At 41.4% G+C, this 27,402-nt stretch overlaps 1 protein-coding gene across 3 annotated transcripts in view; it reads left to right on the top strand.

Moving 5' to 3' along the window:
* Positions 1 to 27,402, top strand: part of grid1a (glutamate receptor, ionotropic, delta 1a) — a 273,218-nt gene that overhangs the window by 190,971 nt on the left and 54,845 nt on the right. For all 3 annotated transcript variants that reach the window (XM_053876097.1, XM_053876098.1, XM_053876099.1), the window contains exon 6: positions 18,602 to 18,655. In XM_053876097.1, coding sequence (XP_053732072.1) covers positions 18,602 to 18,655 — 54 coding nt within the window. The remainder of the gene's footprint in view (positions 1 to 18,601; positions 18,656 to 27,402) is intronic.

Raw genomic sequence — 27,402 nt, 5'->3', positions numbered from 1 at the left:
TCAGAGCTGTTATCTGTTCCTTTGCAGTCATTCCGTGACCGGTGCAGCACCTTTGATAAAGAAAATATTGTAATACAGAATAGAATATGCCAGTTGCCTGAGAAATGTATTACAATAGAAACAGTCGAAGGAGTTCAGCGAATCATTCATTGCCATTTGGGATTTCGAAAACAGCATCTGGGTTAAGAAAGGTTAGACAAATTCCCCCTTTGCTTTCCTAATAAATTTGATTTCTTCGCCGAGTGGTCTAATCTCTCTCATGGTAATTGCTCCAAATGTAGAAGTGTAAATGAGCATAGAGAGAGACGCTTTAACCCCGAGTACATTCTCTGCCAGGAATGTTTGATGATTCATTATGCTGGCACATATTTGTGTTAAATTAAATCACAGTTAAGGAACTAATACATTTACTGTCAAAGCTGCAATGTTTTTTTTCCCATAATAATCACATAGGAAAGATATTGGGGGAGCATTATATTGCACAGTAGAAATGGCATGAAGCCAATGTAAATGCATTGTTCTCTTTTTTGGGGCCAAACAATTGGGAAAACCATTTTTGGGGGGTGTATGGGGGAGAAGTGATGCTTATAAAACGCCTGTGTAATTTTAAGTCAAGTGACCTGCTGGAAAGTCAGCTGATAACTAACATTGTTTCTATATCATTGCTAAATCTGTGATGTTATTTAGCCGCGCTTTAATGGCACATAGACAGCGCCCGTGCTGTTCCAGAGCCATGACGCACCGTCGTAGTTGACCATTACCCCTCACCAGTGACCTGTGAGCAACCTCGTCCAAGCTGGCGAGCTATAATTGGCCGAGGTCAGCAGGAATTTATGGTGTCATCATGGTCTAATCTGACCGACTGAACTTGGTGAAGGACGGAAATATGTTTTCTGATCCGTACATTAGTCTCCTATATTGTTCCTTCTGCACTGTGACCTTTAGCCTTAAGTCAGTCACCACTTCATTACGCCGGCAGAAAGCTAGTTCTTGGCAGTGTCCAGATGTCATGCTCATAATGGTGATACATCTATTTGTATGAGATAATTTTATGATACACTCTATATTACCTGTGAGGCCATGTTCTTTTTTTCAGTTGATAAAAACAGAGTGCGCGACTGCGTCTGTCCTGAGTGGAAGACACACAGTCATAGCGTAACTTGTGGCGTTTTCTGTGGATCTCAGACGTTGTTACTCGGTGGAAATGTTCATTTATTCATAAACAATTTCAACACTCTTCTTGTCATTCTCACCATGTTTTGCTATGATGATGGACAGATTACAGTCAAGGTTCAGGGAGGAGCGTCCAAGGATGATGATGTTTGCTGGTGATACGGTGATCTGTTGAGCGAGTTAGGAAGAGGTGGAGAAGTGGAGGTATGAGCTGGAGAGAAGAGGAATGAGTCTAGGATAGAAAACGTGGGAGGCCGGAGACGTCGTGGAGATGCTGAGAGTAGAGGAATGAGAGAGATGAGTTCAAGTTTGTAAGGTCAGTCATTCAGGGTAATGGAATGGAGATCACAAGAGAGGAAGAATTGAGGGCAAGCAGGATGGGACAGGTGGGGCAAAGTCTTACCTCGGGATGCTGGGTAATAGCATTGAAGCGGGGGTCGTTGGGCAGGGTCGATTCACTCATACACGTCTCCTCCTACCATTGTGTACAACGTGACACTGCTTCCTGATTTTGCTCTGAATATCACAGAGTAGTCTAATCGTTATTTTAGGGTGAGAGATAAGGATTGAGTCCAGAAGTTGTTTTATGAGGTGACTGATCCTCTTCCCTTTAATAACTCGCACTGACTTCGAGACGGACTCTGCTGAAAATCGTGGAGAGTTGTGGTTCGCAACCAGACATTTTTGCAAGATATAGATTAAAGGTACGCACATTCACAGCCCGTCTATTCACGTTCGATGAGTAGCAGAAAGTCCACACCCTTTAACCAAAGGAAGTCCTTTTCCCCTCCGCTGTTTTGCCAACATTACAGATATGGCTTAGTGGATGGACGGATATGGTTCATGAATGCCGTAACCTGAAGAATATCGACATGACCAGGTCAGAAAATGCCACTGGAAGGCAAATGTTTTGTTTTGTTTTTATTTTCTCCAATTGAAACACTTCAACATACAACTCCGGAGTCAACACGGGACAAACAGATCCACCCCATAGGGAAAGTGCCAAAAGTGGTGGACAAAGAAGAAGATTGTTTTTATTAACCCGCATTAATTTGTGCCTGTTCTTTCAAAAGAAAAAAAAATATTGCTTGCCTGTTTTGCATCTACTCTTGTGTTTGGAACTAAACATTCCAGTCAGGTTCAGTTGAAAACAATGGTAGGCAGCTGCAAAGTGTTTACACCTTTATGTTTCGTCAAGTACTGTTTTAATGCGGTGAAGTGAACAATATTCTAACAATAAAAAAAAAATTCCAGGAGAGGGAAAAACCACAAACCACTGAATGAATAAATGATAGGCTGCAGAAGACTACAAGTGGAACAGCACTGTTAGCGAGAGAAACAATTCACAGAAAGACACATATTAATCACCATTTAAAATATGCTCCCACGACTTTAGAGTGGGCCACTCAGGCGTGCTGTGCGGCCTGCTGAGAGATGCCTGGAGCAGGTCGTGCTGGCGTTGGTGAGGGAGGAGACGTACAGTCGTGCTGTAGTGCTTCATGCTGGGCGGGGGGGTAGATGGATGAGGAGGAGGAAGTATGCTGTCCAGGATGCCCTGTAGAATCTCCACCAAAACCGTCTTTCAAAAAGCCCCCTATTCAAAAGGCAGTAATTGCATCATTTTTCAAGCCCCTCGCGTCTGTCTGAGGGTGAGACTGGCCCCATTAATCAAACTAATGGAGAAGTAAGTGATTTCAAAATATAGGCTTTGATCATGCACCCGGTATCCTCTCGCAAACTCCACCCGTCCCCCATCCTCCAGAATGCCACCTTCTCCTATTCGGCCAGGTAGATGTATGTGCGCCTCAGAATTGCCCCATTAGTGCTGAACTTCCACGAGCTCCGGAGAATGGTCACTCTTAGATTAGTGCGGCCCTAATCGCAGTCACAGTTCAGTCACTTTTATTGATCTTGATGTGGCACACGGAAGAAAATGTCTCTCAGGTGTATAGAAAAGCCTGCGAGGCTGCAATGCACCGCTACCATTAACACCACTTAACAGAGCACAGAGACAAAAAGGCTCCCTCCACAAATGACATTTTGAACGGATGCCAGAAATGCCAGGGCATTTATTTACAACCTTTGGGACTGACCAAGAGTCAAAGAGATGTTCCGTAACTTCTTAAGGTGCTGAATGGCACGAGTACAAATACACTGGTCAATATTTTTCCATTTTTAGTTCTGGAGCAATTCAGAATGGAAAGCAGGAGGAAACACCCGCGACGCTTTCTCACAACAATGGCATCAGTGACTATTTGTGAGTGGACGACTGCGTCCTACAGAGACACGTCTCCTGTTGGCCACCTAGAGGCAGTAGCGGCACTTATGTGACTCTTGGCGCACTGGCAGAGGAATTTATTTTCTTCTTCATTCCTGGCCAAAACTTTACAAAAATGATCCAGAGAAGTGTGGATTAATGTGCTTAATTTTGTTAAGAGTCTGAATCTATCAAGGTGATTTAAGATTGTGTCGGCACTTTCAACACATTTTTCGCTTTCATTTCTGCACATCCGTAGACCCTGTAGGATTAATACTGTCATCTTTGGCAACCACAAATTCAAAATAGAGACTTGAATTTTCAGCTAGCGTTACTGGCATCACTGGTCACATCTAAGTCATCAGCTCAAGATTCTCAGCCGCAGTATGTTCTGACCCCCACCCAACACATTGCCACTTCTAAGACGTTATTTATAAGAGGATTTTTTTCTCAGTGACACATGCATTAGGTGTTCCGTGGGTAGCACTTTATATAAAGGAAAGATGGAGATTGGGGTTAGGGTTAGCGAGTGATGGGTTGATGAGGTTTCATGAAACAGTGTCCTGATTTTCAGTGGCCACCACATGGCACTGTAAAATGTTTGGACTAAAAACATTACATCATTTCTAAACCAACAGCGCCATCTAGTGGCCTGCAAAAATGAGGACACTGTATCATCAATCCTGCAACCGTGTTTCATGATACCCCATCTACTCAGCATTAGGGTTAGCCATGCAACATGCAGCGCAGAAAGTTAAACTTCAGTGTCAATAGCCATTGCAAATGTGCGCTCGAAAACTGTTTCTATGTGACGCCTTGGAGGTAAGAATGTGTTTCCTCAACCCCTTCTTTCGTAACATCAAGTAGGAGAGCTCCATTTGACTCAAGTGAAACACGTATGCGTAAACTTCAGCACAAAAGGCTGACAACACTGATCACACTGCAGTGTTAATTTTGTTGCCTTCTTTTTAAAATTTTCGCCTTAGTCATTCATATCAATTTTTGTTGGCTAAAGGTCAAAACAGTTTGGTGTAGTTTTAGTCAAACAAAAACTCAATGTATTATAGTTATGTTTTAGTCAAAGCATTTTAGTCATTCTTTTCATTCTGAAAAAACGTTCTTTTTCCCAGTTCACTTGTGTTCCGCAGCTAAAATATTAAAAAAAAAAAATCTGGAATAATACATCTTGAATGAATAAATCTTCAATGCAACTTTGCTGTTGGGGTTTTGATTGTTGACTCAAGATATGCATTTACTCATGATACACCTCATGTTTTATTAAAACATGTATTGTTTTATTAGAATATTTAATATAGACATGAGCAAAATACTATTTTTAAAATGTGTTCAGTGATATAAACTTTACTTTAATTCATTTATTTATTTTTTTAGTTGAGCATCTGTAGATTTTATTCGTCGACAATAACACAGTCCCTCAGTTTTTCTCAGTGTTATTATAACAATGGTGTCGCCTTGTCTTGTCATCGTCTTCTTTTGATGTTGGATCAGTCAAGAAGAACCGGTATAATATTTAAGCATGCATTACACCATACACAAGCACCTACTCTCACCACTGACACCCATCCTGAATCATGGGATTGTAACTCACATCATAGCTACTACATTCAGCGAAATACAAATAACTGAAATTGCTGTGGGCCCAAGCTCAATGGCCAGACCCAAAGAAGCACAGGTCATTTAAAGCACACAATGTAAAATGTGCATCCAGGACTTGTTTAAATCTTTCCCCCGCTCCACCCACACTGTGACACACTCTTGGCCATGACACAATGAGGAGCTATACATTGATGTCTGCGAGGCACAATTCTTCAGCTCTTCCACTGCAGACAATGCTCTTATTGCTCTGGGTTTAACATCCAAAGCAATGGACTTGTTGCTTTGGAGAAAGGCAACCTATAAAATAAGTGTGTGTATTTTCGACTATTCTCTGGATACATTCTGTTTTCCATTTCATTGTGACTTTTCAATCTTTTCACTATAATTCTAGTGTATCATGGCACAGAAGGAGACAAAGTTGCATTGGCACTTGAAGGTAATAAACCAAAAATCGCCTGTTCTCGCCTGTGCTCAACTGTGGGCCAGTTTTCCTACAAACCACACAGGCCTTACAGATTATGCTCACTTACTACAAACACTTGTACTTGGAAAGCAATATCTCTGTACACTGACAAGGAGCGGAGTTGGCTCAGTGTTACCGCTGCTGCTTCCTCACCCTCCCACTCTCAACAGTACCTCTTGTTACCCATGAAGTCCTTCGAAAGCTTGTCACCCCGTGCCGAAGTAATTAGGACGTGATTCATGTTCATCTATTGCCAAGCTCACCTCCTACAGTTACCTTTCCCCGTTCTCTCTTGCATTTCTTTTCTATTTGCTTACTTTTGCGACACAGCGTGTGGTGTACCGAAATGGTGCACAGAATCTTCCCAGCTTATCTTGAACTCCAGCTGAATATTTCTTGGACTGAAAAGGGCAACATCATCACCGGCGCTCACTGGCGTTTTTTATTAAAGCATATTATTGTTTTTAGAGGACGTAACCGAGGACTGCATTTTTGGCTCCCCAGGGAGGAGCGTTCTTTTCGTCTTTTTTTTCCTGTTCTTTATTAAAATAAAGAGAATAAGGGCACAGAAAGTTGCAGTGTCACACTATGAGTATCTTTGAATTAAAGCAGTGGTTTTGTTAGAAGGAAAACACGTGCCAAGGTTGGAATGTGAATTGTGAAGCACACTCCTCTTTGACCACCATCACTCCACCGTGACTTTCTATTGTTTCAGATTCCATTTCAAGTTATAAAAACTATTAATTACATTGTAATCATTTAAATGAGCCGATTCAGTGGAATAATGACTTTATCCACCCGAGTTTTAAATGATGAATGTGGAATTGCGTCTTCCTCAGCAGTTCCCAACGGCCGTTGCCTCAGTAAGTCAGTCTTAACCTTGATCATGTCCTATTAAACTCCTCCATGAACCTCATCTGAACCTCTCTTCTAAGCTTTACTGGTTTGTTTTTATTCCCCCGTCTCTCGTCTTCATGCGTCCAAACAATTGAGACTTAATTCTGGCCTCCCTTTCCGTCCTGGTTCTGGTTCGTCATGACGCTCGCAATGAAAACATGAGCGTCCTGAACTCATTTCGTCTCTCTGGCTGTAAACCAGACATAAAAGCAGGTCTCACCACTGTCCTATGAAGCGTCATTTCACTCCAGCTGCTACTCCACTGTCACAAATCAGCTGGTCTTCACCACCTGTTCCACCCTCTCTACATGCTACTCTTCGCCTCCCTTGACACTGCATGTGTTTCTTTTGAATAAAATAAAATAGATTACAAACATTGATTGAAAAATGTGGTCTATTACAGGCATGGCGAATAGCTATTGACTAAAAAGCACTAGTCAAAGTTCTAATAAAAGACAGAATGTTTTTAGGCATCTTAACTTGATCAGGGGTACTTTTCCAACCTAATGGATGAAGTGTCTATTAAATATATATTCAAACGTAAATGTGTACTGCGTTCATTTCTCTCTGTTGGTATTCCATCTGTCTATCACGGCACAGATACGTATACCACTACAGCCTGATCATCTTAATGCCCCGCCCTTCCATTCAGTTCCTTCCTTCGCCTGGTTACTGATATTCAGATACGTCGACCCTTAAGCTTGTGACCTGGTCGTGCGTTGCCCCTCTCTGCTTTGTTATCGGACACGCACTGCCTGTGGCTGACCTCGGACGTCAGTTTGATTAAAGAACTTTACACACTGTTTTTGTGCCGGTGAGTCTTACATTTGGGTTGACTTGCACTGTCCTTGTAGAACCGTGACATTGTAAAGTGTTATTCATCAAACAATGACCTGGACCTCACCTATTGGTGTTGGGTACCTTCTTTATTATAGTCCAACAGCAAAATAAAAGGCGGTTTACGATGCAACATCCACTTTAAGTTTCACTTTGTTGAGTCTGGCTGGAATTCCTTTGATGCTTAGTGCGCTGCCTCTCCTGAATTAAACTGTAGACTCGTCGGCAGTTTAATTTTTAATAAATGTCCCTTTAAAAATCACTTAGTTGCCTCGATAAAGAAATGTTTTTTCAGGTGTGAAGAACGCAAGGAAAGTTTCACAATTCATTATCTCAGGCTAATGGGCCTTGATAGCACAAAGTGCTTTTATGGAAGATCATTTTTGGAGCAACTCACAGGAAGTTGTGGACTATTGAGGGGAGGTGGCATGAATTATTTAAGGGAATCCTTTCTCCTATTCTGTGGTTGGATCCATCACATGAAGAGCTTTAATTCCAAACCCTTGGTCATGGCCTTCCTTGCTCATTGTCTTGTCAAGTGATGTTGTCCCAGGCAGTCCCTCCGGTTTGGAGTGGATCACGTCTTTACACTTCCAGCATTGTGTATGACGTGGTAAAAAACGGACCTCTCCAAGATCAAAGGGACAAGGAGCGAGCAATTGATATCAGTGAGGACACTTATGGGTAGTTTCAGCTCAGTCAAGCACTCACACTTCTCTCCAATGGGTCGTTTATCAGAAATAGAAGAACTGTGCTTCAAACCTGACCAGGAAATACTGTGACAACACATCTACTGCGAGGAGTGTTTAGTGTGGCAGATTTGGTTTTCACTGTTCCACCGCTGTGCCCGCTAAATTCAAACAAAGTTGGCCACATTTTACAACAATTCAATGTTTCTAACTAAAAAAAAAAAAAAAAAAAGATTAAAAAGGCATCCACTTTTCCTCAGGTTGTGAACCACAGACTGCATTTTTCTGCCGTCTTTTAGGGACCACATTTAAAGACACCAAAACCTTGATAATTGATGCTAATGAGACCTGACTTGTGGCTTCTTACATCCCGCCTCGACTCTCCTTTTCATCTTCACAAGCCTCCAACCTTTTCTTCGCGTTTGAAACAGCAGGGATTCAAATCAGCACCCTTAACTCATAGGCCATGATTCTCATCAGGACACCAGTGCAATGCGTGCTCACTATGACGCTCATCCCGTTCCCTTTGCTCATGCTGTTTACTCACAGATGAAAAGAATAACCTTTTCTGTAGTAATCGCTTCCCTCTTGGGTTATTATGTTCATGAGCTTTGCAATAAAAGTTCAATTGCAAGTATCATCAAAGTTCCAGGATCTAAATTTCCCCCAGGTGTCGGGCTTTAGTTTTATGCTCCATGCCTTCTCAAGGGCACCTCGCAGAAATGCAAAGTCATTTGTCTTCTGCTGAGATTTATTGTTCCGAACAAATGCGCTCCAGCTTCCTGTTTGAAAGTGAACTTTAAAACAGTTTCTATTAAACTCAGAATTAAGTGGGGGACAAGCAAATTCATATTATAATCTATGGCTTCTACCGTAGCTCAACTGCTCTGCAATTAAATTTAAACTCGCCATAGAGTCACGACAAAACACCTGACTTGAGGACATTAAATTAGTTTGTTGCCCGGAAAGTTTCATTAAGCTGTTGTCAGTAAGTACATTGCGATTTCCTACAGATTCGGATAATGGTCACACTGGTTTACTGATGGCACTCAGCACGGAGCTGCACATTTCCATTTACATCATTTTCTGTGCCAGTTTCAAAAAAGTTGTTCACACGTGGCCGTTTCTGCTGTCGTGATCAAAGATGATGTCAGAGAAGAATCACACAGGTATGAACATTAAGCTGAATAGTTGTTGACAAAGTCGTCTTTCGTAATGACAAAGATCTCCTCACGAAGGGCTTTGCAGGTTACAATATCTTCTTCAAAACCGACACCATAAAGGCCCAATAGTCCTTATTGAACGCCACCACTCAGGAGGTTCTTCAGGCTACTCCGGCATTCGTAAAATGTCACACCTACTTTTTATCTTGTTAGAGGTGCTGAGAAATTTCCCTCACATCTGTAGCGCTCGAAAATACTGCAGTCAACTGAGAGAGCCTGTCACAAGGATGGTAAAATAAAGGCTTGTAAGTCTTTGATTTTCCTAAAATATTTATTGGCGCGGGGAGCCACGGTCCATTTGGTTGCAACATTGCGGAATGTTAATTCCCAGTTGACGGGTCGGTTTTGATGTAGAGCTGAGTGAGGTTCCAGTACTTGAGTTTGTGGAAGGGTTTAGTGGATGATGCCTTCATGTTTATTTAGAACTGAAGCAGATGTTGCAAACTTTATAGTAAATGTTTACCCCAAATTCATTTCCCTGTACTGCTTGAACTACACAAGCATACAGTGCAGAAACTGCAACTTGAGTCTGCGCTAATTAGCTTAGCTTCCTCAGTCTTTCTTCTAGGAACATACAGGAATTGTTTATATCAGGAAAAACATATATAACATATATAGTGGTACCTCAGTTTTCGAACGTTTTTTTGCTTTGGATTTCGTAAGAAAATCGTGAACTTGAACGTCCCAGAAAAAAACGTGCGCGGACCTATCAGCTGACCCACGACGCGCTTTGTTATTGTGTATAACACAGCCTCTGTATGCAGACGTGTCCCGTTAGCTACATTTACTGACTGTTTTTTCTTCATATTGAGGTGTAAAACCTTTCCTGTCTCCTCACTGGACCGTGGTAGAGTGTCACAGGGGAGGTGCTCGCTCTCCACACCTCCGAGGCTGGAGCGCTCACTCCAGGGTTTGATGTCCTGTTGTGGGCTGGAGCTGGGACAGGGATGAGGCGAGTCTGGGACAGAGCGTGACTTGGTTTATGACTTTGTCACAGCCAAACTGCACAGAAGCGCACATTCAGAGCTGGACACGCACCGGGCACCTCTTCACTTCTGGAGAGACGTCACTCACTCGGCAACCCCTCCCACATGCAGCGGCCACACACATAGAGGAACAGCGCACCTGCAGCAGACACTCTACATTCACTCCTACAAAAGACTATTTTAAGGCTTGGAACGCATTATTTCTTTTTCCAATCATTGTAATGGGAAAAATCGATTCAAATTTCGAACAAATCGCTTCTGGAACGGCCTTCTGGAACGGATTGTGGTAGAGAACCGAGGTACCACTGTATAAGAAACCAATGAAATGAATGAGCTCAGAGGGGAAGCTGAGTACAAGGAACAAGTTTCGCGTTCCAATCCAGACTGTTTGCATCCAGCCCATTTTGAAAACTACTGCTCCAAAGGTTTCTGTCTTCCTGCTCCTTGAGATGTGATGGAGATTAGCAATGCTAATTCCACATTAGCTTGTGACATTTATAAATCTTGCAGTGTGATTGCCTGATTTTAATAAACTGATGTCAGTGGAAGTGTTTTCCTTATTTTGCAGATCTGTATTAAGTAATGCCAGAATCTCCACCAAAAAAAAGTTTGAAAAACAACATTCAACTTTTCAGGTGAAAATCTTCCTGGTGGAGAAAGTGTCAGCGTCAACATCTGTTTGATCCTAGTTTGTGACTCAAATTGGGATGGGAGTCTTAAGTTGTCATTGCTGATCAAAATTGATGGCGGCACTAAATGCGGCGCTTCACAAGGACGTACGTGGTTATTTACGGGAAATATTGATCGGTGGATTTCACCACTTTTCATGGAAGATTTTAAATATGCACCCGGTGTTTTGTTACCTCTAATTTTCTCTCTTATAACTCAGCTAATGTGCCACCTGGTCAGTCTCCTTGTGGCAGCATTAGCAATTCCACTCAGGTCTTTAGTGGAGGCCTGTGGGAAGTTAACTACATGCAGAGAGGAGCCCGCAGCCTTGGTAGCGTGGCAGATGGGAATCGTGATTTGTTTTTAATGTGACACACGTGTCATCTTCTTTGGAGGGCCACCTGGTCTTGAGCAGTGTAAGGTCGGGTGTTGGATTATCACTCAGGACTCCAAATCAGTGCCCTGTCTGACTTTACTTCTAGCAACATCAATCTTTGCCATTCCTCACCGTCTTAGCGTTGTCTCCGTTGGAATGTAAAGAGACTCCCATACATATTCTCATTTAGTTCCATGTGCTCACCCACTCCAGGATGGCTCCGAGGACAGACAGTTGGTCTATTTCTGTTTGTCTGCTCATGTGTAAAGGGCAGTTATTTTTCCATTCGATGTGGTGTCGATGAAGCAGATAAGGCAGACAGAGGATGTGTTTCCACAGCAACAGTGGAGAGGCTGGACTACAAGGACCTATTACGAATCTTTTATGACAGACCTCATTACTCCTTCTCTGTTTTCTTTGTGAGATACTGAAGCTGAAATTGTACGGTGTGCCAACAACCCAAACCACCCCATATGTGGCCCTTTTCGCCTTAGTTTTGCGTCTTCAGTCTCAAGATGTGAAGCAATTCAGATTAGGACGTGTCCTGGTTACACAATTCACAAAGGTCTTATGAAGTCTAAACTGTCCTGCTTGGCAAATGTTTCTTTTTACAGGTTCCTTGTTTAGACGAACACCAATGTCAAATAAAAGAAATGCCTATCCACCAGCAATATGTCTTAAAACCTCCACAGAGGAGCGACAACTCCGGAGTAGAACCTTGTGTCTGGTTCCATTAGTCTCAGGTTTGAGTCCCAAATTGGCCGCCAGTACGGATGGCAACTCACCTGTACGATTCTGCTCTCATCTCAAAGACGGAAAATGTCCATTTTTCCAGGACAGTAACTTCCCATTACTCATATAAGTGGACACCGTGTATGCAAATTCTGATTGATGGATTCCCCCATTAAGGCACAAGGAAAGCGATGTACGAGGTGTTCGTCCGAATCTGCTGCTCATGAGCAACTGAATCCCCAGAGACCAAAGACTCGACGTATTTGGGGGGAGTTTGTAGAGATGAATTAAATAGGCGAACTTTAAATTCTAAGATTATTTTCATGAAGTACCGCATGTGAAATAATACTGACTTTTTATCTCGAGTTTGATATTTTGAAATCTGGAGCTTTAAACTAGACATTTCACTCACAGCAGCTTCTTCTAAAGATAGTGTGGAACAATATTTTCGGACATTACACCAGGATTTATCCAGCTAGTGCTTGGTATATAAGCCATTTATTCTCAGCTGGCGGGTTGGGGCATATAAAGTGAGTCTTGAAGTGTCATTGGGTGCTGTTTTGACCTTCCCCTGGTCAAACCAAAATCTGCTTTAAACAAATCTCTTTCATTATTGCATTCAATTGAAAAAATAAATGAGTAAATAAATGAATAAAAGAAAGCTAGTGAGAACTTCCAACCTGCAGGAGACTCCGATGGTGATGAGATGATATTCTGGGGGTAAAAAGCACAGTAGGAAAAGTACTCATAAAATCAGTAAGAAAAAAGAAAAAAAAGATACTGACAACAACAACAATAATAATAATAATAATAATAATAATAATAATAATAATAATAATAATAATAATAATAATAATAATAATAATAATAATAATAATAATACTGGTTATTATTATTATTATTATTATTGTTATTATTATTATTTTATTGTTGTTGTTGTTGTTGTTGTTGTTGTTGTTGTTGAAAATAATAATGACAATAAAAATAATAATAATAATACGATTACCACAAACAACAAAGATTAAAGACAAATTAATTTATTTCACTTCCATGAATTTAAACCAAAGTAGTTGCATGTCTCTCATGACTTGGGTGACAGCCTGTTGTTGAGGGATGAGGGATGATCCCAAAGCCTGCCCAAGTTGAGAACCACCACTGTATATAAATGCGTATGCTCATGCTATGCCAGTAAAAAAATGGAATTCTGATAAACACTGACCCTCCACGAATGAGCTTGAAGGGTTTGATCATGACCTATGTTAAACTTCTCACTGTTCTAAATAACCACCGGTGTGGAAATAACTGATGATGCAAAGTTAGACTCAAACATTTCACATCTTTGTGTCCTTTATTAAGCTGTCCTTGGCGTGTGCACCTTTATAGAGAGCATCAATCTCCTCATATGGCACCGTTTACAAGCTTCTGTGTGGCCGTCATGAGGCTGACATTTATACCTGCCGGTCAATAAAATACACTGGGAAAAAAAAAAAAAAAGAAAAAAGAAAAACTAGCCAGTTAAAAGCCGAGTTAAAAGCTGTGTTTTTTTGTTATGTGATTTTCCATAATGGCAGGTGTCTGAGAAGACAAGTGTTAATGTAATTCAACCAGACACACTTAGTTTCACCACAAATAACCCTCAGTATATAAGGAGCTTCAGCAGGACCTGAAGTCAGGTGACGCCCCTCCTTGTTATCGACAACCAGAGGTCAATTGGTTAACAAGACAGGAGATGGAATGAAAGCCTCCTGTCTGTCGTGCAGTGGTCTGATCACGGTGGATGTAATTATTTCTGATAGTTTTGTTTGCATGATATCTCATTCAGCACAGCGGATTATACACTCATTTACAGAGCCATCGGAATGTGTTGTCATCTCTGAGTCAATCTTTGATGTCAATAAGTTGTGAACATTTTTCAAGATTCCTTAGTTTGTATCTGCAGCCAAACATTTGGTGCTGAAAACCCAGGGTCTGGACCCTGAAGCCATGGTGTTGAACAAGAGTAGATCAGTCTCAGAGCTTAGACAAGACAGAGCCCAGCCATTCTACTGTATGGACTGTATAGCAGGACTTCTGGATATGAAGTTCATGCTGCACTTATTCACTTTTGAAGACATTCGATTTTGTGTTGACTTTGATTCTGTCAACGTTGAGAAGTGACTTGTTGAGTTTTTCATGTCAACAATGAACCAAAAAAAAAAAAGATTTGTATTTGTTCACATTTATGGAATGCAGCCACACCTTCTCAAACAATATATTCTTCCCAGATTTTTGAGATTGAGTGAAATTTTAAGGGTAAAGAAAATGCTCCTGTTGATGAGGCTTGAGCCACAAGTCATGAAGATCAGGCTCTTTGGTTTGACTGGGTCATGATAGATTTGGGTCTGCCTTTTTGAAAAAAGAGTGTGGATCATGTGTCAAACTGGAGACCGAGCTCACCAAGTCATTTCATAGGCCTGCGATTGTAACTAACTAAAACCTACAACACATGTCTAGATCTTCTTGATCCACCGTGTACAAGCTTCGAAAGAAATCACTGGGAAGCAAATTAAAAAGAAAATAATGGTATGTTTTTCACGAATAATAAACTGAATCTCTTGACTCTCTTGACTCTCTCTCAATCAACTTTGTTTCCTGTAAAAGTAGAGCCAACCACTGACACTGAGTTGAGAACAGCGGGCCCATGTGGGAACTATTAAAATCTGAATATCGCAGAAAGCCTCTGCAATGTTTCAGTCACTCTTCCAGGGCTCCCTGTGGTACAAGCTTTCACCCGGGCAATCTAGTTTTTCTTCAACTATTTCATCACCATACTTATTTGAGGCTCTTGCAGGGCATCGCACATGCTCCAGCTTTGAATCTGCATCATGATGGCTGTTGACAATTACTGTTGGATTCATTTGAAGTGAACTCGGGCATCACAAAAAAGTCGTTACATTTGCAGTGTCGACTCCTGAACAAATCCTGAGCAGAACTCGTAAGAAGCTCCTTTGTGAGGGTGCCAAGCCTCCTCAGCTCTCATTTATGGAAACCTATCGGTGTGGCTCATTAAACATTGATGGATAGTTATGTTGTCATCCTCCAGGCACTGTTTAACACAAGCCTCAGAAGGGCAACTGCCACACAAAATCATACCTTAAGTTCAACTATCAGTTTTTCAAGCACCTTCAGTCATAGATTATTATTGCTTTGTTTTGTTTTCTCAGGGCTTAATTTTTCTGTCATAAAATTCAGATAAGGATGAAAAAAAAAAACATAAGCTGCTGAAGTTCTGAATCAATCGTAAGAGCTTTGCTGTCCCAGAGGTCGTGTTGTTTCTTTCTGGAGATAGATGGGGTGCTTTCAAAATCTCATGAAGGAAGTCACATGACCGTATCTTTGGGTTTTAAGATTGAGTTAAATTCTGGCATGGAAATGTACAACTCTTGTTAGAAGTCACCTGTGAAATGCAAGATCAAAGGATGAGGTTACAAGGTAACCTATGAAGGGATATGGTTTTGGTGGTGTCCTGTTTTTTCCCCTTTCATTTAGGAAGGTTTGGAAAGTGTCCTTATCCTTTTGTTTGGTATGACTCCAGCCCCGCCCTTTGCCAGAACTAGCACGAAACCTGAAAACTTGACTTACTTAAAATTGAAAATAAAGTTTTAGCCCGGTGCAGCGTTAGAGCTTTGAAAACCTGGGAAGACCTGGAAGAGATTACGTTTTCACAAGGGTTTGAAACGGATGGGTACAACTTTGTTCGTAAAGGGAGCATAAATGGGCCTTAAGGTTTTATCATCAAGAACACCAAGTCATGCCTGCTATTAATACTAGTACTAAAATGTTACTGATATCTTACATGGTAAGATTAATACAAATATGCTGAGGTATTTGTACTGTGCGCTGGGTGTGTGCTGGGTACAGACTTGAGGACGATAGGGCTGTTCCTACTGCTGCTCAACAACACCTCATGAGTCTTGTAGATCAAAACAAGCGGATCAATTCTGGTGTGTCCAAAGTGGTAAGCGTCCACTTGTGCCATGAACTGGTGATGAGCTTCTTGAGCTGTGGCTTGTGTTGTGCCCTGGGCTTTTCTTTCCAGCTGGTACGCATTAACTAACCCACACCACAGAGTTTGACTAGGTTTCACCATTATGGTAGCTGACAGATTTGCTCTGGAACGATGAGTGTAGTTCAAGGAGCTGTCGCCTTCTTTCAATGTCAAGGTTGTTGTTTGGGGCACACAATGGTTCCAGTCACATCATATTCAGACAAAGACGCACACACTCCTAATTTATATTAATGGCTCGCCCGCAGATAAATGGCTCGCTAATGTATCTCCATCGGCTGGTTTGGATTAACCATTAATTAAGGTATTTTTTTTTCAGCCCTTCATTGCTGAGTGCATCTATTCTTAAAAAAAAAAGAAAAAAGTAAGGAAGCAAATGAGGGACCTAGGGACAAGGAATGATTCTCAAACATAGCAGGGCCACCATCACAGGTGGAAAGAAGAACCATAAGCATGTCGCTCAAAGCTATTGCAGGATAATTCAGACATTTACCATCTCTGCTTGCAACAAAATCTGGGCAAATCTGGTCTAGTTTTTAAAGCTTTTTTATTGTCACGATTTTTACTTACTTTGATTTTCGGCAAACTACACATATCTGAAGATGTTGCAGGCCAAATAAGATCGACTTTGAGCCATCAGTTTATCATATGGAAAAGACAAAATCTTTTTTAATATCAAGTGCTCAATTCAAATGTGTGTACAATTGGCACGTTTTGACATGTTTCGAGTTTTTGTCTCATTCGACACACATCTGCCAAAGGTAGTCCACAAAGCATCAGGAAAGCTGTTTTAAGATAGAGTATGATTCTGGATGTTTCACTGTATTAACAACACTCGGAGTGTCACTTCTTTTTCATCCCAGAGTGACGCATATGTCAGCCTTCTGCATCGCATGTTGACGCAAAAGACTTTCATTAAATCTAATATTTACACTATTGCACCGCTTCCTGATGCCTTCGGCGGCGCATCACTGGTCTGTCTGGAAGGTAAAAAAAGGCTGCAAAGGGTTACTGTCATAATTCCACAGATAATTGTTTGTCACTGGGTAAGTATAGCACCTTGTGATCATGAACTTGACTCACAGTGGGCACTTTTTTTCGGCACCGTGATTGTAACACATGCGACATGGAACACTGGGTTGTGCCAATAAGTCCACTTGTTGGGACTTGATATGTGTCGCCTTTAGTGCGGCAATGTGTGAATATTACGTATGTCTCCGACACTTTACCTTTGACATTAAGGTGCCTCGTGGAGATTGTAGTTTTTATCGTCCTGTTAGCATCCTTTTCAGAGAATGTCACATGAATACATTGAGAACAAACATATAAACTAACATATAACCTTTAAAACAGTCCTGTTGAACAACGTTTTGTTGTCTGGTCCATTTCTGAGTTTCCAGATGGCCATGGCCAAGATGCTTTTTTTGTAACCACGATACAAAGAACAAGTGAATACAATGGATCCGGGAGTCACAATTTTGTATAAAACTTTCTTATATATCTTTTCACTTTTTCATTTTGAAAGCTTCAATAGAAAACATGATTAGCGTGTGGCCTGCACTTCAATTGAAGAAGTGAATACGCCAACCTTTAATCGTTGTTTACTTTTATGAATATCCACTTATCAGACAAAACATAAAGGAAAATAAATGCTGACAGACTTTCTGGTTTCTTTTGTCTCCTACAAGTAAATGAATCCAGTGTTCACACTCTGCAGCCTCCATTTATAACCTCCATCCATCCATTTCAAATATCCAGCATTTCTGCTGGCATTCCTTCTGTTTTCTTTGAATTCAAAAATCGGATCTGACATCTCGACCATGTAGTCAAATATTGCTTTTACACTCCTACGGTCATCTTGGCGTTTTATCCGATCAATCTGAAATGAGAGGGACATTAAAATCAAATCATGCCTTCTCAGAGGGAAGAAGATCGATGGGCGGCTCTCGGTGCTGCGCTCTTATTGATGAGCCTGGTGTTGTTTAGTAAAAATACAGCAGGGTCTCTGTCACTTATATTCGGGACACTGGTGCTTCATGCTTTGTGTGAGCGGGAATTCATCGAGGCACTGATGGCAGCAATTCACTAGCATTTGCGACAAATTGCAGGAGAGTGAGTGAACTGACAAGCTGGGAACAACAAGTCAAATAGAGTCTTGTGATGAGCAGAGATCTACAATGAATCGTAAGTGAGGAGACGTGTGATGAAGTAGTGCAGAACTCCGGAGAAGTTAGCTTAAGAAAAAAGTACTGCATTCATGGATGGATGGATGGATGGATGGGAGCAGAGATGGATGGATGGATGGATGGTTTGGCGGATGGGTGCGGAGATAAGAAATAAAACAGAAAGAAGTCTTGCAATGGAAAACTGCATTTTAATCTCAGAATGTGTCGTAAACAAATTTTTTGGCTGTTGCAAGTTGCTCACTGCAGAGCAATATTTACTGACCAACATGCCTCCGGCAAAGAAATTTCACTGCTTCTCAGTGTGCATTTTCTTTTATCCCCTAACCCATCAAATCAGAAGATTCTCTCAGTTCCACTCAGTTTTGATTTACAAATGCAGCTACAGTGAGAAGGTTCTAACATTTTCTGCCTCTCTCCTCTCCCTCTCTCTTCTTTCTATTCATCACTGCAGGCTGTGGAAACCAACCTGGCATCTAAGGACAGTCACTGGGTCTATGCCAATGAGGTGAGATGATACTTTTTTTCTTTCTTTTTTTTTTTTTTTGCAGATTCCACTCTGGCTTTGCACACAATCCTCAAATAAAAGCAAAGGAATACGCAAAACCTTCACTCAGCATCTCTGATGGACAAGAGCAATTTTTTTCCTCCCTTTGATTTTTGTAGGACGCTGGCCTTCATAATGTATGACTGCGCTCCCACTTAGCCCTCTCCGTGTTACATTCCCCACAGTGGTCTGATCTAGTGGCAGTGAACCCTGGTCACCTGTTCATCGCGGCAATTCTTTATAATGATGTTAAATAAGAAAAGGGCTATAAATATTGATGAGTATTTTTGGTCTGATAAACTCACACATACACTGATATATTCTTTTCAACACAATTGGGCTTATTTACTACGGTCTAATTTTGCATCAAAATTAGGTTTCAAAATTAAAATTTCAAATGCACTTTTATGTCCCAGAGAGATGCCTTTAGAGAAGGCTTTAAATTGAGGTGTATGCTTGACCATTCTCTGCATATCCTGATGCCGAGGGCAGCGCTTCAAAACAAACTAGGTATATGTAGCACCTCAGATTATGCCTCCAAGGTCAACCCATTATAACTCCGCAGCATCAAATAGCAGCTATTTTCAAGTGGCTGTTACGTCTAATGTTTGTGCCAAAGTTGGCCTTTGGCTTTGACTGTGGAGGCATCGGTGTTCCACTGAGTTCCATTGAATATTAACCCTTCCATTGCAGCATTTCAGGTTGGGGATGCCAATTTCCACCAGGGGCTGCAGTGGTTACTGTTGCATATTGTAGCGTAGTGTTCGATTTCCACTAGGAGCATAGCATAGCGTTGTGGAGAGGTGGGTCTCCACTCGGTCACATGAGAATCGTGCTCTTCCTTCACTTCCACATTGTCTTTACGATGTTTACGATGACTGTCATACAGAATGGACCGATGCTTGACCTGCAAAATTGAATGTCATGGTCATCCATTTTGTCAACGCCTTGTGCGCCAGTTTTGCTGTACTTTCAGGGCAAAATCCAACTAACGTGATCTGATAGTGTTTTATTATGACATTTCGCGACATACACGTCACTTTTCAAGCGCTGATTTCCTGTCTATTGTTTCCACTCCACCTTGACGCAGTTCCGAGCGTCACTCACGTGAGAAACAGAATCTTTGCCGATTTGAAGCAGTGTTGCCGCGGTACAGGGGTGCAGCTCCATTACTGGTGAAAATTGACCGAAAACAATTCATTCTTTTTCAAAGACCACGCTGCAGCAGCTCCGCAGTTGCAGTTACACTCCCAATGGAAATTGGGGGTTAGAGTGCTTTCTGTGAGATGAGAATTCTCTGCCTCTTTATCGTGGGATTATGCATGTACATTGAATCATTATCTTGCGATCAGCCTTTTAAGTATCCGGATGGCGCTTTAAAGGGAACGGAACCATCAGTCGGCAGCAGCCTGAGCAACACCTTAAACGCAGCTGATAACAGAACAGTGCCCTATAATAAAGGGTGGAATGTTGATCAGAAAAAACGGTGTGAAATTTCTTAACGAAATCTCTTTAACTTTCAAATTTGCGGAAAATCGAGGCTCAAAAATCCTGCAGAGGATGAAAGCAGCCCAGCTATTGTCCTTCGAGTCAGTCGCTCTCATTAATCCACGTTGTCAGGGGTTTTAACATTAAAGTCACCTTTGCCCACCCACTCCGTCGACTCACCTGCTCCCCGCCAGCTTCCACGACTGCACACAGAGGTCTCACTTTTCATTCATGCCTCATGATAAGTGAATATGCTAATCCTCCTCCAGTGGCTACATGTGGGAACAATGAATGCAGTTGTTGGGCTCCGACTGTGAGTCGGAACTGGAGCAAGATGGATGTAGATGAAGGATGATGATGAAAGTGTCACCGGCTGAGAGATGAGATGCAAGTGAAAGTATTGTTAAAATACAAAGGCATCTACTATTTGTTACACTGTAATGGAAAGTCAAAATTGTGAGTAAGTGATATTTCATCTGAAAATATAATTCAAACTTTGAGGAATAAATGCCATAATATTTTAGAAAAATGTCTATTATTATTAGGGATCATTTTTGAGGTGCCTAAGTGTAAAATAACTGAAATGTAAAGAGTGAAATCAGAATGAAGAGTATCTTAGGGAGAACTGAAGAAGTGTGGCGATGGTTTGGACTCATGAAGAGGAGAGAAATGGAACATAGTGGACCAAGCATGTTGGAGATGGAGATATCAAGTTAAGGAGGACGAAGAACCTCCTAGATAATAGAGGACTTGATGATCAAGATACAAAGAAGACACAAATCAATGTATTATTATTATTTTTATTATTACTATTGTTGTTGTTGTTATTATTAGATATGTAAATTACAAAGAACTACAAAAAGTTCACAAAAAAAATAATGAAGTTTTGCTGCAACAATCCAGAAATAATATTCTATTCTAATATTTCATATTTCATCTTGTCAAAAAGACTGAATAAAAATAAGAAGCATAAAAATTCTGCTGCTGGTTTGTTTCCCATTCCTTAGACCCAATTAAAATGACAGAGTTTTAAATGTCTTATTTACATATTCATTTTACTTATATTCACCGTACACATCAGACACCCATTTAGCTCCCTTTCAAACAAATGTCACCTTGAACATTTCACTTCAAAGTCAAGCAGCTAAATCGTCCATCAAATCTGCAACTCCAGCTGTCACCGAATCTAATGGATGAACTGAACCTGCTGAACTCATGTCAGTTCATTCTGCCCATGTATGTGAGCCTTACATGTGACCATAATGGCCAATTCACCAGCTAAAGAGTGGTTGGACTCCTGACTTTCTCCCTGTAATAAAACTCATTTAGATCCATTAGAATTCCCCTGATGGCCACGTGGCCACTTCTTTACATCTTCACCTACTCTCCATATGCATTATGCTTGACATAAATTTGAATAATTTTGTACTTAGGGTGAGGTACTAAAACTCTGCCAGCTTTGGAAGACATGTGATGGAATGTGCTGAGAAAGGAAAAAACTTTCACTTCCATAAAATGAAAGCAAACAATTTAGCCACTACAAAGAAATTCAACTCCAATAAATGCAGGTGTCCGACTTGAATCTTCATGCTGTGTTTTTTTTAATTTTTTATTTGCAATAATGTTTTGCTTTTAGTTGTCCAGAGGTGAGTTGGAGAGTTTATGTGGGGATGTCTGTTTAAATGTGCCCTGATGTAAGCTAGCCACTGACCCAGGCTCCCTCGCCTCTCACACCTTAGATCTGGGGCATTCTCCATTGCAAGCCCAGAGTGCTTATAAACAACTTACTCTTGGCCTTGCTGGAAACAATCAAGGCAAAGCCACCGGTGTAGGCCAAAGGTTTATGGGGTGCAGTGCTTAATATCCCAAGCAACTTCACCTGGATCTACTCCAGTGGATTGATCTGCACCACCTGTTCTGCAGTACATGAAACAGTTCAGTGTGACATTGTTTGACTCGGCCTTCATCCATGGCTTGTGAATACAAATAGCAAGCACTAGTCCCTTGTATTTGCCATGAGGACTCACTATCAAGACCTCTCTGAGGGACAGACATTGTCCAGCAGCCCATCTCATTTTTTTTGGATCCCTCACCAGCTGCTCCTCTATTCATCACTCCATCAAACTCAAGTCTGCAGACACCATGACTGGACTTGTCATGGACGGACATCTCGAGTGGAATCTGCGCGTAAAAGTAAAAAAAAGAGCGCAAGAGTACTTGTCACATGGGATGGGAATAAAAACAAATGCGTCCATGATGCTACAAACAAGAGAATTCTTGCATATCTGACAACACTAACATCGTAAACAGATGTACTTTCTAGATCAAAAGAGCAAATCATTCATGTTGTGTACCTCTGTAGTAGAGTACACCATCTCCTCTGACAGTACTGCGTGGTATTCAGGTCTCGCAGATTGGGCTCTTATATAGTGAGAGGAAGGTGACTTGCCTTTTCCATCCCTCTAAAAGTTGCATGTCTCAAGGAGATTCGCAGTCGACCCATGTGGCCCACACAGGACATCCCACCCTGAGTGGCTCCAATCATTAAGCACCGAAAACTCTCACTTCAAGAACAGTCTCTTCTCCTCTCATGACTGACACCAGCTTCTTCACTTTCAACCTGTATTTCAATCTTGAATTGTCCGAAGCCTGAGCCCCATAACCCCACAGTGGCGTACCACCTCACAGATTGGACAGCCAAATGCATCCCAAAAATATCTCCTCAATAACATGATAACTTCTCTGGTTTGCTTAAACCGCCCACTTAACCAAGGCATGCTGTTGCCGCACAGCAGAGTCTGACACCGTCTACTAGACCCAGATGGATGGCGCTTCCTGCGAGGATTTGTTGTTGTTTTTCTCCGCTAAAAGGCAGTCCGTTGTCACCTCAGAATACTTGATGGATTAGGTGGCCGTGCCTGCTGTGACAGACAGTGAAGAGGAGGACAGCCATGATATGACTGATGTCCTGGGTAACTGCCCATCAAGCACCCCGAGTAAAAATTGCATTCCTTTGACGCACCTATGCAGCATCTGGCTCCTGGTGGGGCAGAGGGGAGGTCGCTCAGGAGGCCACCTACGAGGAGTTAAAATATTGGATTTTTGTAAGTGGCCTGCTTTGGGCTAGCTGCCTGAAGAACTTCAGGATATTACACATATCACTCATTTGCTGTTATGGTGACAAAAGCGGGACACTTTTTTTTTTATCAAGGGAAGTTAAAGTGCAGTTGACGACCCAGAAAATGGATCAGTTTGTTTGGCTCATAAATCAGTGTGTGCAAACATATGTACTGCCTGCTTCAAACGTTACAGTTGTTTGGTCGGACAAGGTGTTGGACACACATTATGGCTGCAACTGACGTCCATCAGTCACCGACTACCTTAATGATGGGGCGGAGTTTGATATATACGGGGTCCCTCCTCATGTTGCGGTTCACCTTCTGCAGGTTCAGTGCATTGCGGGTTTTTAAAGGGCTGCCAACTCTCATGCAAATGAGGCTTGCCACAGACTCCAGCGCCACACTTCCCACTTCGATTAAAAAACTCCCCGATGTGTGGCGTGTTGCGTGGACGTCTATTTCATTTGCACAGGACACGACAAACAAATCAAAGCTCACATCAACTAACATGGTGACGCATCGTGTCAGCTGGATACAATCTTCGGAGCATTTACAGTATAATTACTGTTGCTCACAGTAGACACTAGTCTGTTTTGAAAACCTTCACTTGATATTCTGTGCCGTAACCTGCAGTGAACTTCAGCAGTTTTCTGATTTAGCTAGACATATTTCATTGTAGTATGTTTCAGAAAAATGGGGGGCGAGGATTGGTGAGTGTGGCATTCAAGTGGCGGTTTGCCCTTTTGCTTTCAGATAAATGTTGACTGACTTGTATTCAATCAGAAAAAAAGGGTAAAAAGAAGTGATTTGAAATTCTTGACGTTGTTAGATGTGGGGGTTTTTTTGGGGGGTGTTTTTGTTTCTTCATGTGGGTAATGTGGATTCTTGAAAGAGTGGTTGATGGATGTGAAGTATTTGCTTGTTTTTTGGGGAGATGAAAACATCCGAGTGCTATTTTCCCTTCTCCCTTTACACACAAAAAGGTCTCTTCCTGTCTCAGCTAAAACACAAGAGTTTGAAGTTTGGCCCCGCCTACCTATTCCCTAATTCTTCAAGGTCATCCATGCCTGTCAACCTGGAGTCAAGGCTTGCTGTATGGAGACATCAAACCTCCCCATCTGTCAGAAAACACTTAAAGCCACACCGTGATTGACATTCTTGCTCAAGTCTGGCAAACATTCACCTGAAAAAGTCATATTTGGGTGAGTTTGATGATAGAAATATGATGTTTTTCGCCTGAGACTACATCAGTTCAGTAACCGAATCAAGCTAGCCAACTAACTAACCAACGGTATCGTGATTTTTTTTTCATTTTATTATTATTTTCTTTTCCTGAAAATAGCCTCTTGGGCACGTAGAAAGTTGTCCTATAGAATTGACATCAAAGATTCACAGATACCATAAGAACCAAGATTTTGGAGTGACGTATGTTTGAAAGAAAAATTCCGCAACCTCATGAGACCAAGCCGGTCAAACTCAATTTTCTATTTGTTTATTATGCAGTTTATGATGGGGAAATCAGAATCTGCGGCCTGTTCAGTGTTTCATTTCATCTTTGTTTCGTCATTTCTTTTTTGCCTCATTCATTCATCTTTCCCGTCTTTGTTTCCCCATCTTTCATCTACAACAATATTTAGAAATCAGAATCAGTCAATGTTTTCTTTCATCTCTGTTTGGGGTGGTCGGCATTTCTTTCTTTCTTTTTTATTCCCTTGTTTGTTTGTGTGTTTCTTTTTTAATTCTCCCTTTGTTATGTCCTTTCCTTTTTTCTTTCTCTCTTCTCTTCATTTCTTCCTGCCATGTTTCTTTTTTAATGTTTCTTTTTTAATCCTTTGTTTTTCCTTTCTTTGTCCTTTCTTTCCTTCCTTCTTTCATTCTTTCTTTCTTCACTCTTCATTTCTTCCCGTCTTTGTTTCTTCACTCATTTCTGTCTTCCATTATTTTTAATCCTTTGTTTTTCCTTTTTTTTGTTTGTCCTTCCTTCTTTCATTATTTCTTTCTTTGTTTCTTTCTTTTTCTCTTCCCCCATTTTTCTTCCTCCCCTTCTCTCTTTCCCTTCCTTCCTTTCTTCGTCCCTCCCTTTCTTTCTTTCATCCTTTTATGCTTGTTTCTTTCTTTATTTGTTTAAATACCTCCCTATCTTGCTCTGGACTCCCTTTCATCTGCAACAAAATTTATTTTCCAGACTAATTGTTGACTTTTGTCTGCCTTCTATAAAACAGCTTGTGCAGCATCAACGGCCAAACAATGACGTGTTTGTGAATTTCAAAATAGACTTGAACTGATGTTTCATCTTGCCTCTGTTGTTGTCTCTCAGTCAGAAGTTAGCTATGGTTTGAGCTGTTGGGTTCCAAACAAACACCAGATTCAAATCTCCTGGCATCTTTGTCGCTGACTAACCAGCCAAAGAGGTGGAGCGTCCGCCGTTCCTATAAAAGAAGAACAGACATCTCAGTGGATTTAATTGCTCCTTAAGTAATTTCACCCGCCACCAGGTTTGACATTTGATCCTTGATGTTTTTTTTTTTAAACATGATTCATCTGGGTCACATCTGAGTTACAAGGTGTTCCTTTTGCGCGGCAGGACGCTGGAACAGTTTCCATAAACTCGCACTTAAATGTCACATGCTCATTTTTAGCTGTGACTCACATGACTGCATCCTACACCCAATTTACATCGCAGCCTTGATTACGGTTAGTATTTTATTATTTATTTGAAGCCAGAGATTAATAACACTGACTGAGCAGCACAAAGAGGATAATTTTACCTGTCAGCTCGGCGTGATTTGATTAATGTCCGTGGTTGTCAACTGTCATTGAAACATGGTCTGCGGTTCACCGCCTCAATGACACAGAAGAATCCCTCGGAGGAGCTGTATACCTGCACTAGATGCCTTCCGACGTCACAGAATAGGATGAGTTCTTATATTTGTTTCTACTTCAACTGCAGTGGAAGGGTCTTATTCATAAGTAAAATGACTGTCGAGAAATAAACCGGAGGTGTCTGCAGTATGTGGCCCTTTAACATAACAGTGCTACTCTTACAGCTTGTGTTGTAAGATTTGAATACATGATAGTTTCAAAATAATTCAATTTATTCGGTTACAGTTCAGTTGCTGATCTTTTTTTTCCATCTGTGTACTTTACTATGTGCAATATAGTCTAGTTTATACAGCTCTTTTCACTGGCCTTCATTGTACAGTGGTCTGCTCTTTTAGTCGAGTGAAATTAGCATTTGTTCATTTAATAACACTGACCTTAAAACTTAGTCTTATGGCCATCCATTAACATTCAATACAGTATAAAAAAGCCCTGTGAACTGGCTTTATTCAAATCCTCAGGTCAGTCAAAAGGTTTGTGTTTCAGTCCGCCGTGGGGTGTTTTCCACATAACTCACTGTAGAAATTATCAACAACTCAGGCGCTGCTCTATAAAAGTCCAGTATAGAAACACTTCATGAATCCAACGCCGTGCATACACCAGCGATGCTATTGCCTCGTGATGGTTCGGAGTGGTATCATGGAACAGTGCTGCAGGGTTGATTTTCTCAGGCCACTAGATGGTGCTCTTAGTTTAGAAATGATATGAGGGTTCATTGAATGAGTTCTTCAAGTCCAAACATTTTACAGCAGACAGTGCCATCTGGTGGCCTCTGAAAATCACGACACTGTTTCATGAAACCTCACCAACGTTTTAATACTGTGTCATGAAAACTCAGCGACACGTCGCTGGTGTCCGCACCTTCTCTTTTGGTAAACAGACTCACCGCTCCATCAAGTGCCGTCACGGAGCACTTCATACCTGCTCCAAAATTCACCGCTGCTACTCTCGGCACACTTACTTGAATGTTGGCAAACACAAGGATTGCACCATAAAACTTATGTCCCTGCATTTCCGGAATCTGGGAGTGAGGCAGGAACTGACTGAATGAATAATAAAGGGACTTTTAATGGGCCAGGATTCCCCCTGCTCCTGTTTTGGACTAAATAGAAGAGCAGGCGTGAGACCTCCTTGGCCGTGTTTGGGGTTCGATAAATATTTATGGGCGCCCGTCTGAGAACCAGACTCTCTCCTCGCATGATCTGATTTGCATTGTCTCTG

This window comes from Synchiropus splendidus, chromosome 9, assembly GCF_027744825.2.
Source record: "Synchiropus splendidus isolate RoL2022-P1 chromosome 9, RoL_Sspl_1.0, whole genome shotgun sequence".
Classification (NCBI taxonomy): domain Eukaryota; kingdom Metazoa; phylum Chordata; class Actinopteri; order Syngnathiformes; family Callionymidae; genus Synchiropus; species Synchiropus splendidus.
Note: the sequence above shows the minus strand (reverse complement) of the source record. Positions and strands in the feature narration are given on the sequence as shown.